Below are 18,799 nucleotides of genomic sequence, written 5' to 3' on the forward strand. Positions count from 1 at the left end.
CTTGATTTGGACTACAAGGGTGGAGCACTGGTAAAAGAAAGATACTAATTGGTGCTATACTTATCTAACATTATAATCAAGATCCTAGTTACAATCAAAAAAAAACTTTATGGCCAACATTATGTTGAGATTTATCGCCAATTCCTAATTCTATTAGGATTCTTGTAGTTGGTCATTAGTTTTAACGACTTTAGGATAAAAGAGAGTGTGAGTTGTTTTCTTGAAAAAATGTTAGAGAGAATTTTTTCGTATTGTTAATTTTTTAATTAGACATTTTTTTTCTATTCTATTTTTTTTATTTTTTTTTTGTTATTTGTTTGATGTTTGTTCTAAATTTTAGGTCAGCATCTACTTTGCATAGCATGCCGTTCTACACATTATACAATTTAAGATTGGATTCTTATTGTTTTGCTCTACATATTATACCATGATATGCTGTATCATACCGTACCGGATGGTATCAGATATACTGCATTGTACCAGTTCGGTACTGGTACCGGTATTAGTGACGTACCGTATATCGTATTGTACCGACATTATGATAGTGTGACATCAGTACGAGGTTCGATATCGATAAGACGACTCTTGCACAATACAATTTAAGATTGAATCTTATTGTTCACCTTCCCTGCTTAACAATTCACTACTTTTGAGCATCTAAGAATACAACTGTCGCCAACTCGCCATTGCAAATTTTAGCACCGTATAAAAGTAAGAACTATGCGACTGCTTCCCACGCGCGCTTTTCCTTTTAACATGAAAAGAATTAACAATCATTTCCACCAACCACAAAGGGTGCCTCCGAGGGCGCTCCAGCGAAAGCTTCCATCCTCCTCCGCCGTCCGATCCTGGATAATTTTCGATCGACGGCTCTCCGATGCTCCGGACTCGCGGTACGATTCCCATGGGGAATGATTGGGGGATGGGGCCTTCCCACGCATTGACCGCAAGAAAAAAAAGAAATAGAAGGAAATATTAAATAAAATAGAAAAAAGAAAGGAAGCGGAGAAACCCTCGTCTTTTTATTTTTTTAGTTTTCTTCTCTTCTCTTCTCTTCTCTTCTCTTCTCGGAGGCTTGGGAGGGCGAGGAGGAGGGGGGAGAGATAGAGAGGGGAGGAAGACTGGAGGAGGGCTAGGGTTTCGCGATTGCGGGAGGGGGGGAGCCATGAACGTGATGCGGCGCCTCAAGAGCATCGCGTCTGGCCGCTCCTCGGTCTCGGATCCCGTGAGTTCCTCGTCCTTCTTTGTTTTCTTGTTTTCTTCGTCTATATATCGATGTTTCTTGCCCATTTTGGTATGGGGAAAGGTGCATTGCTTTCCAAGATCATTTGTGTTTGATGTTGAGCTGAAGACATGGATTTGATGATGCTAATAGCGGAAAATTGCAATTTTTTAAATATTTTCGGCCGTATTTGCTTGTTAAATGAACCTTTTTGTTTGATGGTTTATGATGTATTTATTGAAAGCTGGTTGATTTTACGGATGCCTCCTTTTTCGTTTCTTGGCTTCTTTTCCGGAGAATGTGCGTCATTACGGAATTGTTTAAAAAAATTTAATATTTCACGATATTTTCTTGAGAAAAATGATTTTTGTCACGAATTCTGTCATGGTTTTGACATATTGTTTTTCTATTAAGGTATTACGTCTACTATTGTTTTATTTGCACTATTGAATCATTTCTTGGAGAAAATGGTAATTCCACGTTTTGGAGATGATTTGCTCTAGGAATTTCCAAAAGATGGCATATATTTGATGAGAAGAAATTTGGTGGGATTGTAACAATTGAATTGGAAGATACAAAGTGCTCGAATTGTACACTGCAATGCTCTTTTAGATGTCTAATGTTAATTATTTGTTTGGTTTCTAAATCATAGGATGACCATTTTGCTCGTGGTGTTGTTGATCCAAGGCATCGCTTTTGCTCTTTGGACTACTGCTTGTCTTAATAATGATAAAAATCCTGGGATCAAATATTTGAATGCATTGTAGCTTGAGGTTTCAATCATTATGCAAAGTTTTGAAGATGATTAATATAAATATCCTATCATTCTTTGCAAAAAACTTATGTCTTCTTTAGACAAAAGATGACGTTTTATTAATTTCTATGTTTTCCCGGTAGTGATGTAAATTGGGAAGAGTGCAATCTGATCATTTTCAGTTCAAATGTGCAGAAGAAGGGAATAAAGAAAAAATGTATATTTTCCTTTATTTCTTTCTTCCTTTCTTCCTTTCTTCTTCTTCTTCTTCTTCTTCTTCTTCTTTTTGGATCTTCATGCACTAGATAAATGATAAGAAATATTCATCAACCATACACTATGAATTGTCGAAATTTTACTCTACATGAGCACATCCTTGCATAGTCCAATCAATCCTAGACATTTTTTAACCTCATAATACTCCATATTGTAGAATTCCACTCTTTGAAGAACTTTCTGAACAGCAACTATACAAGATACATGAAACCTTATGCCTTCGCAAGCCTTAGAAGCTTTTGAAACTTTTTAGGTTCTTCAGACAATTAAGACTAAATATTTTGAATGAAAAATTTTAGTGATAGAAAACTAATCCTACCTATCATAAAGTGAAGTAATTAGTGTTATCTCTCTATTGAATAACCAAAACATTTTGGTACAACACGACTTTGGATTAAATTACTGTAAATCACATACTGTTATGACGCTTGCTTGCTCCCACAAAACATTTTCTAAAAATCTTGTGCTTTGATTTCACTGTTGCCCAATTATATTCCAACCTTATGGAGGAATAGACTTTTACAGCTTTCTCGTATCATGGTAACTTGATTTTTATTTTTAGCAGCTTGTTGTCAAGATTTTCCATCATTGCACTTTCAGAACCCCTAAGCTTTTCAAGTTTTGTTTACCGATCTAGGATTCCTTTGGTTATCCATTCAATAGTAACTTGTAAAGCTTTTTTATGTTCACACTTTTCTATGATCAATACATTAATCTATGTGCTGATCTTATCGGAAAATAAGCATCTTGAAAGAAGGTCTAAAAACTGAGTCAAACATCTTGTAGTTTCTAAATCAAATTATGAAGTATCTTGTAGTTTCTAGGTCAAACTAAAAGGAAGTAGGCTGGTTTTCAATATCATAAGATCTTTGTTTGTTTCACAATTGTCAATCACTTTTTTTAGTGCCCTAAGATGTCAATGCCTTCAAATCATAGAGTGGTAACTGTGTTAAATCCGCTATTTCTTATTGAGGTGTTTTGTGGGTGCTGCTACATGACCATGAATTTCCAACTACTGATTCAGGGGGATTATAGAGAATCAGAGATGGCCTTCAAAATCTTCCTAATGTGTTGGAAAAAGCCTTTTGATATTCATCTACTGCAACACTTTGATATTCATTTACTGTGACAGGTGTTGCTGATTCCTAATTTCTAATGCATGAATGCTAGGGAAGCTGCAACTGAAGAGTTTATTGCATAAAGATGCTCTTGATTCATGTGCAGTTTTACCTTGCTTGAACTTGAAGTAGGTTTCAGAAGTATTGTGGAGCAGTGGCTAATTCTTTGGTGAGCGAATAAAAATAGTAGTGCAGTCTATAGATTAAATAAATATCAAATTATATAGTTGGTGGTATAAGGGTATCTCTACCATGGCACTGAGGGAGGTTGCGGTTTTTTTTTTTTTTGCGCAATAGAGTGAGCTGACAAGTCTGCAATTCAGTAAAGATTTAAAATCTTACTTGGTCAATGTACGATGAGGACTTAGTAGAAATGATGTTCAGGCATTATTTACATCGGTATTTCAGAATGCATCTAGGTTACTGAGGCTCAGGTGAGTCTGCAGCTCCTTTTTCTAGGGGCTGGCTGACTACATGGCTCCTATATAAGGTTTAACCACTTGCTAGGCACGGGGCCTTCACTTCATTCCACTAAAAAGAAGAGAAAATTCATTTTTTTCACTACACCCCCGACATCCATTGTGCAAGCAGCCTGCCTAGGTAAGGCAGTCCAGGCAGGTTAGGTCTGGAAACTGGACTATCTTAGGTGCTAGTTGGGTCTTAGTTTAGGTTGGTATGGTGTTAGGTAGGTTATAAGCCGCCTTGTCTCTCTCCTGCCATGCTAAAACTATAGCTTAGCTACAACAACAAGTTGAGCTAATTCTTTGTAAAATGCTTAATTTGTCTTTATTATCATTTGGTAGTTCTGCTTCTGGTTTTTTCTTGATTTTCTAGTTTTTATATCTTTATAAATATTAGTGAAATTTTAATTGATTAATACAATCTGCTTAGGTTCTTCTTAAGTGCTCACCTTTTGCCTAAGAAACATATGGCCCCTTGGACACCGATATAGAGCAACTTCATTTCCGAAAGTTGCTTTATATCCAAATAATAAGCTCTTCATTCTTCTAATCTGAGCATAAAGGGTGTTAGGGAGCCTGAGAGAAGTAGAGAGTAGTTGGGTGGAAATAGTTTACGTAGTCAGAAGGCTGACACTTACTGGGGTTAGCACAGGGAGCCCTTTAACTTGATAAAGGAAGTGGCTACAGACCTTACCAGCAAATTTGTAAATTGATAAATACCACCTAGCACCAACAATCTTTACAATCCACAGAAGTTATGCTTTCATTTTTAACTTTCTAGGATCATTCAAAAACTAATGATTTTGGCTTTTCTTTCCTCCTAACCCTGCAAACTTGTTACCAGGGTGGGGACTCTAGCATGAAAAAGGTAAAGGTTGAGCAAGATGTAGAAGGGAAAGAATGTACTGAACACTCTGTGGTTGAAAACAAAGCTATGGGTCTCGAGCAGCTTACAACTTCAGCTCACTTGGATTCTGATGCAAGCACATCCAGTAAAGGTCCTACAACCAGACTTAAAAATGCAGGTATTGATCAGCTATCAAAGGAAATGCATGAAATGACAATCAGAAATGATAAGGCTGATGGACACAATGATAAGGTTGTTTTCTGTGCCCTTTTCAACTATTAAACATGTACTTATAGTTACTTTCCTCAATTGATGCTATAATTCTTGCAGAATGTGAAAGCCACAGTTATAAAAGGAAAGTCGACTGAAACAGGTCACTTGATCACAACAACAATAGGTGGTCAAAATGGCCAGCCTAAACAGGTGTTCCACACTTTCCTTGGCTTAAGTTAATATGCATGTTCTGCCTTTCTCGCTCCTGTACCTGTTACTTCACTAACTTGTTGAAATTGCACTACTATCTTTTCTGCCAGTTGCTTATAAGCCGATCTTAACTCTCGAAATCTTTACCTATATAGCTAGGGTTTTCTTCTTTCCTATGTCATACCTTAGAATGACTGTGTTTCAGTTCTTTTTGGTTGTTGGTTTTAATAATGTACATGAAAATTGATTTTTTCATCTTTTCCCTTTCTTCTACTGAAATATCTTATGAACTCCTAAATTTGCTAGGAATTGACCATTTTATTGGTTTTGAAGTCAGCTAAGTATGATTATGATGCTGGCATGCTGCTGGGTTTGACCTGGGTTCATTATTAAAATGGCTAACTACAATATCATAGAGCTTTTTTTTTTTTAATTCAACATATCTTCTAGTAATCTCTTGTTGCCTCGTTTGATTGCTAATTTTTAGCATATGATCTGTGGTTACTTGGAATCAAAACTTCATTAACTAATTTAATCATTTCTCTATTGATTGGATGTCAGACAATCTCATACATGGCAGACCGTGTGGTTGGCACTGGTTCATTTGGTGTTGTTCTTCAGGTACATAATTGTGATTTGCAGAATTTTGAGTTTCTTTTCATAGCATTTCCTTTTTATTTTCTTTTAATTTACTTTGCTATGGTTTTGACATCTGATAATGTTTATCTGTTGCAGGCTAAATGCCTTGGAACAGGGGAAGCAGTTGCCATTAAGAAGGTTCTGCAGGATAAGAGATATAAGAACAGGGAACTTCAAATAATGCAATTACTTGACCATCCTAATGTAGTTCAACTAAAGAACTACTTCTTTTCAACCACCGAAAAAGATGAAGTGTACCTGAACCTTGTACTTGAGTATGTTTCTGAGACTGTTTATCGTGTTGCGAGACATTATCATCGGATGAACCAGCATATGCCTCTCATCTATGTGCAACTTTATACATACCAGGTGGACACTCTTTTTGTCCACTTATTTATTTTTTCTCTAAGAATGCTATCTGCCTACATACCTTCATTATCACACACTATATTTTATATTCTACATTCTGCAGATATGTCGTGCTCTTGCTTACATGCATGGTGTTGTTGGGGTGTGCCATCGTGACATTAAGCCACAAAATTTATTGGTAAGAAATTGACTCATGCGGTTTCTATGTAATCGCATCATGTAATTTGTTGTTTTGGCCATCTAATGGAGTGTGTAAACATTGATGTGCCATTCCGGTCATCTATGTTGCAATGGTTAACTAACTTATGGCCGAGATGCCTTACAGATAAGTATTCAAGATAATTTTTAATACATGATTGATAAAAATCAATAGTTAGTTTGATATGGATATGTTTGTCATTTGAAGTATCAGTATTCTGTCAGTATTTCTATTATATATATGTACATGTGTGGACTTACTTAAATTTATGCCTAAGGAGTATTGCAACTCATTTTTCTTCACTTTTATAATGGGTCAAAGAACCAATGTGGGGCCAATCTTACAATTAAGAATGCCATATGTTGCACCTAGTTCAGTTGCTTTTGTTCCACCTTTGCCTAGGGAGAGAATAACTTCTGAGAGTGATTTTGTAATCAGGAACTGGGATGAGTTACCTAATCTCAACTATAAAAATAATCGTGTTTGCAATTGCCTATGTTGAGCAAATGCATATGTTATTTAGATCTGATGGGTTGTTTCAATCTTGCACTTCAGAAATTTTATTGTTTGACACTTAATCTTGTTTGGCTACCCTTTCATTTGATGACCTTTGTTAAATAATTTAATGCCATGCCCATACTTTGAAATTTGGGGAGCCTGGTCTGAAACCTCTGACATATTTTGTTAGAGTTATATGGAAGGTTGTTTATTTTCGATAGCTTGTAGTACATTATTTGCCATCCATACTAATGCTAATGCTTGCATATCTTGGGGTCCCGTTATGACATTATTTTAATTAAATCTTCAGGTGACAAAACTTTGACTTAATTGGTAAACTACTTGAGCCTATTTTAGATTGGATACAGGTCATATGAATTTGAGTTAGGTAAGTTTGAGATAAACATGTCGGCTCAAACATAACAATTTATGCCAGGTCTTATGCTACCGCCCATTGGCGGCATAAATATTAACAATTTATGCCAGGTCAGGTTTGGGTGCGTTAGATCTTGGCAGTTAGTCCATTCAACTTATAAAGACACCATCTGACGCAAGTTGAATAATTTATGCTGCTTTGCTATAAGATAAGGTCAGGCGCGCACACGTTTATAGGATGCTTTGTTGAGTTGTACTATGCCCAATTCAATCTGTTGCCTTTCCTAGCTATTTTCTTGGATGTTTGTTATTCCCACACACTAGGATGTTGCTTATTGGTAATTTTGGTTTTTGCGTAGCGCATGCTTTCTCCTATGTCCTAATCCAAATTCTTTGATCTATGGAGATATTATTGACAAGTCATAGGTAATCCATTAACATCTTCCTATGGTCTTTGGTGTTTCTGGTCCTTCTCTGTCCTTCTTTCCTGCTGTGTGCTTGATTCCTGTGTTCTTTTTATCCTTTTACGTGTTGTGCCCTTTAGTGCCAACTCTTGACATCGTGGTGCTAAACTCTAGCTATAAATTAGGTCATGTGCTCCAAAACATGTGCTCCAACTCTCTTCATGCACACACTAAGTGATGTAATATGTGGAGCCATATTAATAGCTTAGATCTGGTGCACCTTTGCCCAACATCAAACATAATCTAAAATGTTTTCTTTATCATTCACATCCAACATATAGCATTATTGAATTAACTGAAGGATTTATTCCTGATTATGTTGCTCAGATATTGGTACAAGTTTCAGTGTTGGACACCAGCATGGTATTTGGTTCTCAAATCTCCAAACTTGTAGGACACAATGATATACAACATATATGTAGATATCATGTGTGTATGTTTGAATTTATGCTTGTAAAGGAGAGTAAGCAGTAATTTCACATTATATGTGATGGCAATGATAATTTTTATCCCAACTACGGGGGTCGGCTTTATATCTCCTTAACAAATCATTACTATTAACGACCTCATCTGGTGCCATTGCATGCTGTTTCAAATCCCTTCTCACAATGTCTATTCATGTCGTGTTGATCTTTGGCTCCTTCTTCTAAACCCTCTAACATAAACCTGAATACTTACTGGGGCCTTCTTAGTTCTTGTTGTACATATCCATACCATCTCACTTTTCCCCATTAGTTGTACTTAACAAATGCAATTCATATATTTCCTATGGTATGCTCAGTTCCTCACCCTACGCATCATAGATCGGTCACATGTCCATTTCAAACTTCTTATCTCCACCACACAATGTTCATATGCTTCAACCCTCTCTAGTACCCATTATTTTAACCTTTTACTGTTCTAGAACATCTTTCCTTAAGTTGGTCAGCATGACTTGTTAAATTACACACCAAAATCATCTTATTGCTTGTTTTGTTTCCATATAATTTGTATTTGCTTAACATTTAGACTTAAAAAGCGGTGCTTTGCAATTCCAATTTAGCATCAAAACTGATCTGTCTTATAAACGAACACGATGCTGCCAACAACTAGCATGTCATGTCTTCCCCTGAATGTAAAACAAACTTTGTTTATAGCAACTGGATGGTTTAGTACCATAACTTGGTATTGGCTTACTTTTATTGGAAACTTGCTTGCCTTTCCCATCATTACTTAATAAATTTGGCGTACTTTGTAAGCGCGGCTTAAATTTAATGCCTGAAAAAAACTTCTCATGGATATTCCTGAGTCACTGAAGACTAGATTCTATCTTTCTGTTGTTTTGATAAATATCTATGTTAACCTGGAGAAAACTTGTGATTCAGCATCAAGAGAGTAGTTCGTGAATTTTACTTAATAGGTCTATTGAAGAAAAAAAAGCTGCTAAAATCAAGTCTTAGTGTATCCAACTATCCATTGTTTTTACTTTTTGTTGCGTCCCATTAAGGGAATGACTATGCCCCTCGTGCATCAACTCCCGCAACCCCTCCGCACCTCTAGCGGCCCCTTTTTTCTGGAGCTTATCAAGAAGTGGAGCTTACTGGAAACTTTTACTAGAACCTGATAACATAAACATGTGTATTCATCATATCTGTTTAGACTTCAGTGCTGGGTTGTTTTGTACAATATCTTTGTTTGAAAAGTTAAATTGTGTTGCAGGTGAATCCCCACACTCATCAACTAAAAGTTTGTGATTTTGGTAGTGCCAAAAAATTGGTATGCTATCTATTTTTTTGCTGATAATTCTATGCCATTTTTCGAGAAACTAACATTTAGTGACCCAATTTCAGGTTCCAGGTGAGCCTAATATATCTTATATATGCTCACGATACTACAGGGCTCCCGAGCTCATCTTTGGAGCTACAGAATATACCACAGCAATTGACATGTGGTCTGTTGGTTGTGTTCTAGCTGAGTTTCTCTTAGGACAGGTAACATATGGTGCTAATTAAGCAATCCAGCTGGATTTTGTTATTTTGGATTGTTCAGTTCTGGAATCTGAAAATATTTCTTCAATCTTGATAGTATGACTAAATTTGATTGTGCATGATGTATCTTAATGGTATAGTAAAACATGATAATACCTTGAATTTCTTCTATAGGAAATCTTTTTTTTTTGTTGATTGATTGATGCCGGCACATTTGAATTTGATGCTATATAATTCTGCACTCGAAAATTTGTGATAAAAAGTTGTAGATTGTGGCAGCAGCTGATTTCTTTTCAAGTGAGAGAACTTAACTAACCTATTTAGAGTTCTAACAGGACTATTGCTCCTACACTTTCTTAAAAAGGAAAAGAAGAAAATGGAAAAAGATTTACCACATTTTGGTTCGCAGATGAAAGGAGAGGCAAAGAGATGAAGGGGGTGTAGTTCAGTCAGTTATGTGCTCCTGTACACATTATTATTTTCTTTCTTGTTGGGCCTCCCCACATTCTTAAATCAGTGGGAAGGTGGTTACTTCTTGACCTTTTCTTTAGGTCCTGTTCTTTGTTGGGTAAATATGACCAGCTTGCCCATGTTCTCATGCTAAATGCTGCCTAATGTTGCCTGGGAAACACTTATCCTGAAAAATACAGATTCTCTTGTAAGTTTTTTTACCCCCAAAAGAACAGGCCCTTACGGTGGGTGCTCCTCATTTCTTAGCATTGAATGCAGAACGTAATACCCAAGCTTGATAAATGCTACCTCAAGCCATGTGACATGAGCTTTAGAGAAATTATTCCAACGTGCCCCTTAGGAAGGATAGAACTAGAAATGCCAAAGAATATTGTGATGCTTAGGAGTTCCAGTTGAGAGTTAGGGATGTCCCTCCAATGCAAATGTTGCACATATGTGCAGTGAAGGCTAAATATGGCTTTCAAAGGTGAATTTGGCCTGAAGTGGCAATGAAAGTGGAAGGAAGCATGGTCAGAGCTGGATAGAAGTGTTCGGGGAGGACTTTGTGAACCTTGTTGTGGAGTGAATTAACATCTACCCGATTGTCATTCAATAATATTTTGCATAGAATTCCAAATCCCCAAGCTACGGAACATGAGTATAATTCATCCTTTTGTGCACCTTGCTGGGGAGAATATTAACATGGACATTAGCATTATCAATAAATCTTATGTTTCTGTTTTCTAAATAAATAGAATGCCAATTCATTAAGCTTTCAGAAATCAGAAGATATAATTGCATCCTATTCTTTTGTTAAAATTTTGTCTTTATCAGTCTAGCATTTTGTTCAGATTGTTAGCTATTGCTTTGAGAAAATTGTCATGACTTCATTATCTCCATTTGTAACTAAAAGTGTTTTAGGCAGTTCTATCTGTCTTTAATAATTTTGAACTAATTAGGCATTCTAATAGTTGTTCCTGCCTTAAATAAATATTATGTAACTTAGGCATTCTCATAATTTTCTCTGATGGTTAAAAGTGAATCTATGCAGCCTTTGTTTCCTGGAGAGAGTGGTGTTGATCAGCTTGTGGAAATCATTAAGGTCTAATATCCATTTGACTATTTTATGCATCTTATCAAATTGGCATTTGATTTCCTTCTCTTGGACTTGTTCTTGAATGGCTTTTGTTGCTATACAAGGTTTTAGGTACCCCTACACGAGAAGAGATTAAGTGCATGAACCCTGGCTACACAGAATTCAAATTTCCTCAGATTAAAGCTCGCCCTTGGCACAAGGTGAAATGTATCATGTCATCACAAATGGGGCTATCACCCTGCAAATTTACCCCTCCTCCATTTGCAGGTTCCAGGTTCAAACCTTGGGAGGTGTCTCCCGGCTGTTTTGACCTGGACACTGCTTGCATCATTTCTTTGAAATGATTAGTGGTGTGCCCACTATTATTTGACGAAAGAAAAACATCTGTTAACACTCATACATTAGTTTCAGCTGGTTTCCTAACTAAATATGAACATGCAGCTCTTCCACAAGTGGATGCCACCTGAGGCTGTTGATTTTATATCACGGCTGCTCCAGTATTCACCAAATTTGCGCTGTACTGCTGTAAGACATCTTCTGTTGATCTACCTGACATGCTTACTCTAACTAGGTTTCGTGTCACTTATCACAATGACTGGTTCTGATACTTTCTTTTAATATAAATGACAATATTGAGTATAATAATATAACTATTTTGACGTATCTATGTTGATTCTCGGTCCTTAGCATTATAGCATGCTGTTTCTTTACTGGATGAGGTGCCTTTTTGGTTTAGGCATGCATTACTGAAGTTTATGCGCCATGTGTTTTGTAAGACGCGGCAACTTGTATTTCATATTTTGCCATCTCAAACTATTTATTTGTGCATTTTGCATTAATATGCAAGACACTCGAAGGATTTTTAAATGATGGGCTTTTAAACTCTTCTTAGATTAACATTTAGGTTTTTTAGTTATTTGTTCCCTTTTTCTCGATACAGTAGCTATATCATGCCTTATATTTAATCTGATGTTCAGAGGTGACTTTTTTGATATACCTTTGGTCTTTGATCTATAATGCTTTGTTGCATCATTAACTTTCAAAGGATGCTTGATTATCGGTTTGTCTGAAAACTAGGATTCTCCAGGGGATGCTGGTTGATAATCCAAATCACATTGGTGTTTTCTCCAGTGCTTGGGCAGGTTTAGTTGCTAGGAGAAGACCACCCTGTCCACTTAACCATAAATATTAAGTGTAAAATGAAATGTACCTGAAATGTTAATATTCACTAGGCAAGTGCACACCTTTAGTTTGCATTTGTGTATAATCTATTATATGCATTAAGTGTCATGCATTTATGCGTGCTTTGTTGCATCATTAACTTTCAAAGGATGCTTAATTATCAGTTTGTCTGAAAACTAGGATTCTCCAGGTGATGCTGGCTGATAATCCAAATCACATTGGTGCTTTCTCCAGTGCCTAGGCAGGTTTAGTTGCTAGGAGAAGACCGCATTGTCCACTTAAGTATAAATATTAAGTGTAAAATGAAATGTACCTGAAATGTTAATATTCACTAGGTAAGTGCACACCTTAGTTTGCATTTGTGTATATCTATTATATGCATTAAGTGTCATGCATTTATGTGTGTATACAATCTGGGTATGCATGTACGAATTAACATTAACATCTGCAGTTTCTGTGTACATGCTTAGGCATTGTATACCCAAAATATATTCTCTAAGGCAGTGTTAAAATATCATTAAATTAGAGGCAAGGCTCCAGATCAGCTTCTGTGCTTAGTAACTCCTAAGCCCTTTAAATGGAAGATCTTTCATTAACATAGCATTTATATATGCACAACTGCCTTTTAGATCATTCATTTTCTTCAGGTTGGATACTTTTATGTTTCCCTGAAGCTCACTATATTCTCTATCATATTATTTGGATTCTCAATGGATCTACAACTTTTCTTGTGTAATGTAGCCAATACATCCAGCTCGTTCTGATGGCTTAAATCATCAAATTTTTATGAAACATCTCTCAATTGTCTATCCAGCTCCTGAAATACCTGGGCTGGTTGTGGAAGATCAAGCTAGCTAGTAGTTCACTTGCTAAGCAAACAAGTAGTCACATATTAGTTTATAGTCATGGGCTTTACTTAATCGTACATACAACTCATAAAGATTTATGAAAATCTCATAAACTGTCCTAAGCCCTGTGTCTCTCTCTATTTGTTGGACTCAACCAAGTGCCAATGCAAATCAGATGACTGACATATATGGGGTAAGCAATCAAGGTGACCCTTTGTAATACCCTTTTGAGGGAGGGAATGCTGATGAGCTGCATGACCCAACTGCTCATGTCACTAAGTTGTGTTTCTGTGCATGGAGATAGATGAATCGCCATGGCGCACAGGGTTACATACCCAAGGTTGTAAATAGGTCTATCATTAAATCAAAACACATGCAAAGCCGATAAGGAACAAGAAGTGTAATGATGGAAATTAGAGGAAAAGAGACTTTCAACTAGAATATGACCAGGTAGAACATGAAGGTTGAGAGGTGGATCCAATAAGACTCATAAACCCACAAAGTGAGAGAGAAGAGAGGCGCGTGGTTTGGGTAGCTAAATAACAGATTCGAGGCTTGAAAGACTTGGTGACTGCGCCTAGAGGCACCAAAGAATTTCTAAGTAGCCTTACATTGAAATGGATGATAAGAGGGCAGAAAGGAAAAAGCAGAGGTTCTTTGATGTCAGGAAGGAAATGACATTACAAAAAAAGAATTCTGTTTCAGTTAAATTAAGCATGCTGGACTAATACTATACATGGCTGAAGACTGTGTCACTGTGTATTGTATTAAGAAAGGAAATCATGCTGTGTGGTTGTCTGGCCTATGGTGGGTTTGTATGACATTCACACAACAGATGCTGGCATCTGATATTGGTTAGTGATGGAAACTGGTTGATAGACATGAGTGAACTACTCCTCGATGGGACAAATGTAAAAATGTGGTTGGTGGGAATTTTGGTTCTTAAACAAAAGTCCAACATCAAAGCTGTAATGCTGAATTAAACCCATACCAGAACTTGATGGTCAGACTCCACTACTTACTCAATTAGGCAAGGTCTGCTGTACCAACCATATCGACGTACCGGTGGGCGCCGTTACTGGTACAGTACCGATATCGTACCGAACCGAACCGGTACCGTACCGGTTTGGCTGGTTCGGGCCAAAAGCCAAAAAAAATTTGGAGCCGGTATGGACCGGTCGGTTCGGGCCAGTACCGACTGGTACGGGTTGCGAATGGACAGAACCGAAAAATATAGCTGTACCGTACCGGTTCTGTCCGGTACCGGTACGTACGGCCCGTACCGACCAGTACGGCAGACCATGCAATTAGGTGTAGTTGAAAATTTTTAATTTTGCAGAAAATCCAATTACACCCATCATGACACCTGTCACTATGCAGGGACCAAGGATGTCGAAGTAAACATTGAAGAGATGCAACATATCCAGGGATCTCGCATTATATGTCTCATTGCTTGGTAGTAAGATTTAGGAAATCAAAATCGCTAATGTGATTTTAGGAGCAATTGCTCCAATATATTCTGGAGCAATAGGCTGGCCCTTCACATACAATGCTCATAAAGTATATGATTATACGATCCATATTCTCAACAACTTCTTAGCTATGATAAATAATTCAACCTATATAATCAATTATTTTTTGTCAATTTCAATGCAGTAAAATGTTGAGAAAGATCAATGTCCTTCAAATACCATGCTTTAAATAACAAACCTTAATCTTAATTGTTGATATCTGGTTGTTAACCTAAGTTACATAGCTGTAAGATAACTATAATGGAGCTTATATTTATTATAGTAAAAGATGTCCACACTCGTCCAGCAACTTAAACATCTTGATAAATTTTCTGATGTATGAACACTGCAGTTGGAGGCTTGCGCGCATCCCTTCTTTGATGAGTTGAGAGACCCCAATCTGCGCCTGCCAAATGGACAGCCCCTTCCTCCTTTATTCAATTTCACACCCCAAGGCAAATATGTTGTTGCCTTTTTTCTCATTTTCTTTTCTGATCCGTGTTTGTAAATTTTTCATTCTCATTTCTGTCTTTCTGCTCTTTTTGCAGAGCTCAGTGGTGCTTCACCTGATCTGATTCAGCGCCTGATTTCTGAAAACATGAAGTAAATGCATAAAATGGCAGCACAGGTTCTCTCTGGAAAATTTATTTTTCTCATCCATCCGCAAGTCCAGAAGTCATTGTCTGATTGCAATTAGAACTGAAGATAACGAGTTCTTCTGAGCAAGGGATGGAGGTTCCAGATGCAGTGGATCTGTGCAGGTTCATTCTCATGGGGCAGCATCGACTGAATTGGTTTTTCCCCATTTACCTTTTTGGTTTGTTAACACTCAAAAGAGGTGCAAAAAAAAATGTACAGTATTTGGCATTAATGGTCACCTACTATCGTGTGGTTTCTGTCATTTGTTGTAGTAAATATATTAACTCTGCGTATAATCAGGACCAAAAATTTGCACCATCTTCCTCAAGGTGGATCGTGCTTAACTGTTTTCTTCATTCTTTAGTGGAATACTTTTCTGAGATGCTAAAGCTTCACTAGTTGGTCAATTACATTGGAAGATTGAAGGAGTATGGAAGTTCCTGGAGGGTGTTGGACAGCATGGTCAAATCGACAAAGGTCCAGGTGTCAAGTTCTCTAAGGAAATGCCGAATCATGTACTTGGGGTTCGCCTTGTATTACACATCTTTTCTTTTGATTTCTTTACAGGACAGTCTGCCACACTGCTTGAAAAACTGTAGGCAGTAGATGCTTAAAAAGCTATCATGGAAATGATGCATCATGCCTGGAATTCTTCATGAAACTTCTAATGATAGACTGATCTTTGACTTTGATTGATGACACACATATGGATCTGTATCTATGTATATTAGGCACATTTCTATTTTTCTTTCTGTACTGTACATCTTTTGCCTGCTCAGGAGAAGGTTTTCTGGAATCTAATAGCATTAAAGGCAGGTTACTAATTTTAAGTTATCAGGGCTTTCTTTGCCTTTGTTAAGCCAATCAACTTTTAGACTGACCTCTATTGCCACGTTCAACCTCTTCAACAAATGTTTCGACACCTTAGAGGTCCAAGCAGGCAAATGCCTTGCTGTCCATTAAGTCCAAAGTTGCCTCTGATCATGTCTGTTGATCTAAATACAGAATTCAATTACCTCAACTAGCAATTTTTTTAATAAGAGGACAGCAATTGGCAGGCAGACCTGGGGAGATTACTTCCTGTGCATTATTCCTGATATCCTAGGTTTAGACCCTATTGCCCAATTTAACTTTTTTTCTTTCTTTGATACAAAATTTTGGCAAGCTATTGACTTTTGATTTCAGTTGGATCCCTCAGGTGAAATTAGCCATCAATAGCTTCCACATTCTCCTGCTGTTATTCAACCACGGTTTCTGTGTCTTGGTTTGGATAAAAAAAAAAAAAGGAAAGCAAACAAGACAGACTCGATGTTAGATATTTTCAGGACTGCTGGCTTCATAGACTGTAAGTCATTTTTCCCTCATTACAAAATTTTGGTAACTCATGGAATTGAAATTCTCGAGCTAAGTAATAGCTCCAAAAATTTCTATACCATTTGGTTCTTCAGGGGAGAAAAATTTTGATACCATCTGTTTCAAAAATGTGTAGCTAGCCTCATCACGCAACCTTCCTTTGGTTAGCCAAATCTCCATGTGTACTGTTAAATATTCTTTCTGGTACTCTGCTTAACATATGAGAGATTACTGGTAAATTCTTCTTCCTTAGTCCTATTCTTTTGCATAATTGTTAACATGTTTCTTATGCGCTTTCTTATTTTCTTCATGCATTAACATTAAAACACAGAGTTGATTCTTTTGAAATGATCACTAATTACCTGAAAGCAGCACATGAGAGCCTCATTCAGATGTTCGTACCGGACATGTTTGCAGCTTAGCTTATGTCCCTACCTAAATTTCAAGGATTACCTATACTTGACCTAATATAATCTGAGCATGCTAATTATTATTATTATTATTGCTGCTGAATTCTTGATGAATTATCAATGATTTTTTTCAATATTTTTCCCCAATTCTAGGATTTTGCACCTTGCTGTATTGTTCTAGAAACACTCAATGCATGACTATGATTGCAGCTATATATCCCAATGGAGGCTCACTCTATTGCTGAATGGCTGGCAAAATGGGAAAGGATGCAAAGAAAACAGATGAGTATGCCATGGATCTGCTCCATATGGTCCAGTGCCATCAAGCAAGAATGTCCAGCATTGGCTGTATGCTTTTGCTCAGTTTCATATTAGCCTTTTGGCCTGAACTACTATTATAAATGAAGTAAAACAAACCATAGACTCTGCCAAATATTTACTTTTTCATGGTGTAATGTTTGCAAACAGAGCAGTCACAGTAGTAGGTGCTATTAGCTGGAATTACTTGAGGAGTTTCATTGCAGATATGTCCAAAAGAAAGGGACCTATAAGTTTTGTTAAGCACATCAAAGCATTAGCTGTAGAAAGCGTTTTCAATTTGCATTCCACTTGTGGTTGCCCAAAACATTTTGATTACTATTGGAAAAGAAGGACATCCCCCATTGCCGTGGTAGATAGAGCCTTACGTTAGGCTGCAGAGATCATCCACACTACCATGACGACTTCGTCCAAGATGACTAGGGACATATGGGAGTCCTACTTCGCTGCAGCAGCGCCTAAATTCATTTTTCTCGGGATCCTCCACCATTCGGACATCTTAAGGTGAATTTCGATGGCAGTGTATTGGCATATGGAGACATAGAAGGTATGGATTTTGTGATTAGGGATCACAACTCCAAACCCATTGCCGTGGAAGGGCGTCGCACCTGTGACATAACTGCCATTGGGGCGGAGCTCAAGGCAGCGTTAGAGGGCATCACTTTCGCGAGGCGTATTCTAGGAGCTAACATTATCTTCCTGGAAGGAGATTCAGCGATGGTGGTCGAGTGAATTCGGGATGAGGAGTGGAGGGGTGATGACCACCCATTACTCAGAGATATCCTCGGAATAGCGAGAGATTGTGACTAATTTCAGACTACTCATGTGTATCAGAAGGCGAACATGGCTGTAGACTGGGTTGCCTCCTAACTGGTCACCACGCCGAAGAAGATTCTTTGGACTTGTTTTGTAGCCGCCCCCTTACCCTTACGCTATCTCCTTTTTAGTTTTCATCGTCTCTGTTTGTTGCACTCATTTTAAAGCAGCGTGAGCAGCTGTTGTACCAAAAAAAAAAGAAAAAAAAAAGATTGATCTCTCCAATACTAGTATTAAAGATATAAAGCTGACTCAGACCAAGTTTCAGGAGTTGTATCAGTTCTAATCCATGATTTTGTGAAGTTATCATCTTTTCCAAAAAAATTAGAAAGCATCATCTCAGCTAAATATTCGTTCCATTTTCATAAGACACGTGCGCAATACCCGTGTGCACGTGCGGATACCCAGTCGTCATTGCAGCGGAAACGGCTGCATTACCAGTCGTGCAAGCCTTTGAAGAAGGGGGGACGGGTTGTATCCCTTGCGCGAATGAAGGATTCGCCTTCCTTCGCGCGAATCCACCGTTAGATTACTCACCGCACATCACTCACAGCGCTCCGAATT

The 18,799-nt window shown here is 37.5% G+C and overlaps 1 protein-coding gene across 3 annotated transcripts; it reads left to right on the forward strand.

Moving 5' to 3' along the window:
• Positions 1–1,053: 1,053 nt before the first annotated feature.
• LOC103716707 (shaggy-related protein kinase theta-like) lies at positions 1,054–15,724 on the forward strand. Of its 3 annotated transcripts, XM_008804813.3 has the most exons (14): positions 1,075–1,225; positions 3,385–3,539; positions 4,676–4,930; positions 5,009–5,101; positions 5,663–5,722; positions 5,837–6,109; positions 6,213–6,287; positions 9,344–9,400; positions 9,475–9,615; positions 11,114–11,164; positions 11,263–11,358; positions 11,600–11,683; positions 15,052–15,154; positions 15,248–15,724. In XM_008804813.3, exons 3-14 carry the CDS (start codon positions 4,691–4,693, stop codon positions 15,304–15,306), a joined length of 1,332 nt encoding a protein of 443 aa, XP_008803035.1. In that variant the 5' UTR covers positions 1,075–1,225; positions 3,385–3,539; positions 4,676–4,690; the 3' UTR covers positions 15,307–15,724. The 3 variants fall into 3 exon arrangements, with proteins under 3 accessions (XP_008803034.1, XP_008803035.1, XP_026664107.1); XM_008804812.3 differs by lacking the exon at positions 3,385–3,539 and having other exon boundaries at positions 1,054–1,225; XM_026808306.2 differs by lacking the exons at positions 1,075–1,225; positions 3,385–3,539 and having other exon boundaries at positions 5,025–5,101.
• Positions 15,725–18,799: the final 3,075 nt, after the last annotated feature.

This window comes from Phoenix dactylifera, chromosome 18, assembly GCF_009389715.1.
Source record: "Phoenix dactylifera cultivar Barhee BC4 chromosome 18, palm_55x_up_171113_PBpolish2nd_filt_p, whole genome shotgun sequence".
NCBI classification, from domain to species: Eukaryota; Viridiplantae; Streptophyta; class Magnoliopsida; order Arecales; family Arecaceae; genus Phoenix; species Phoenix dactylifera.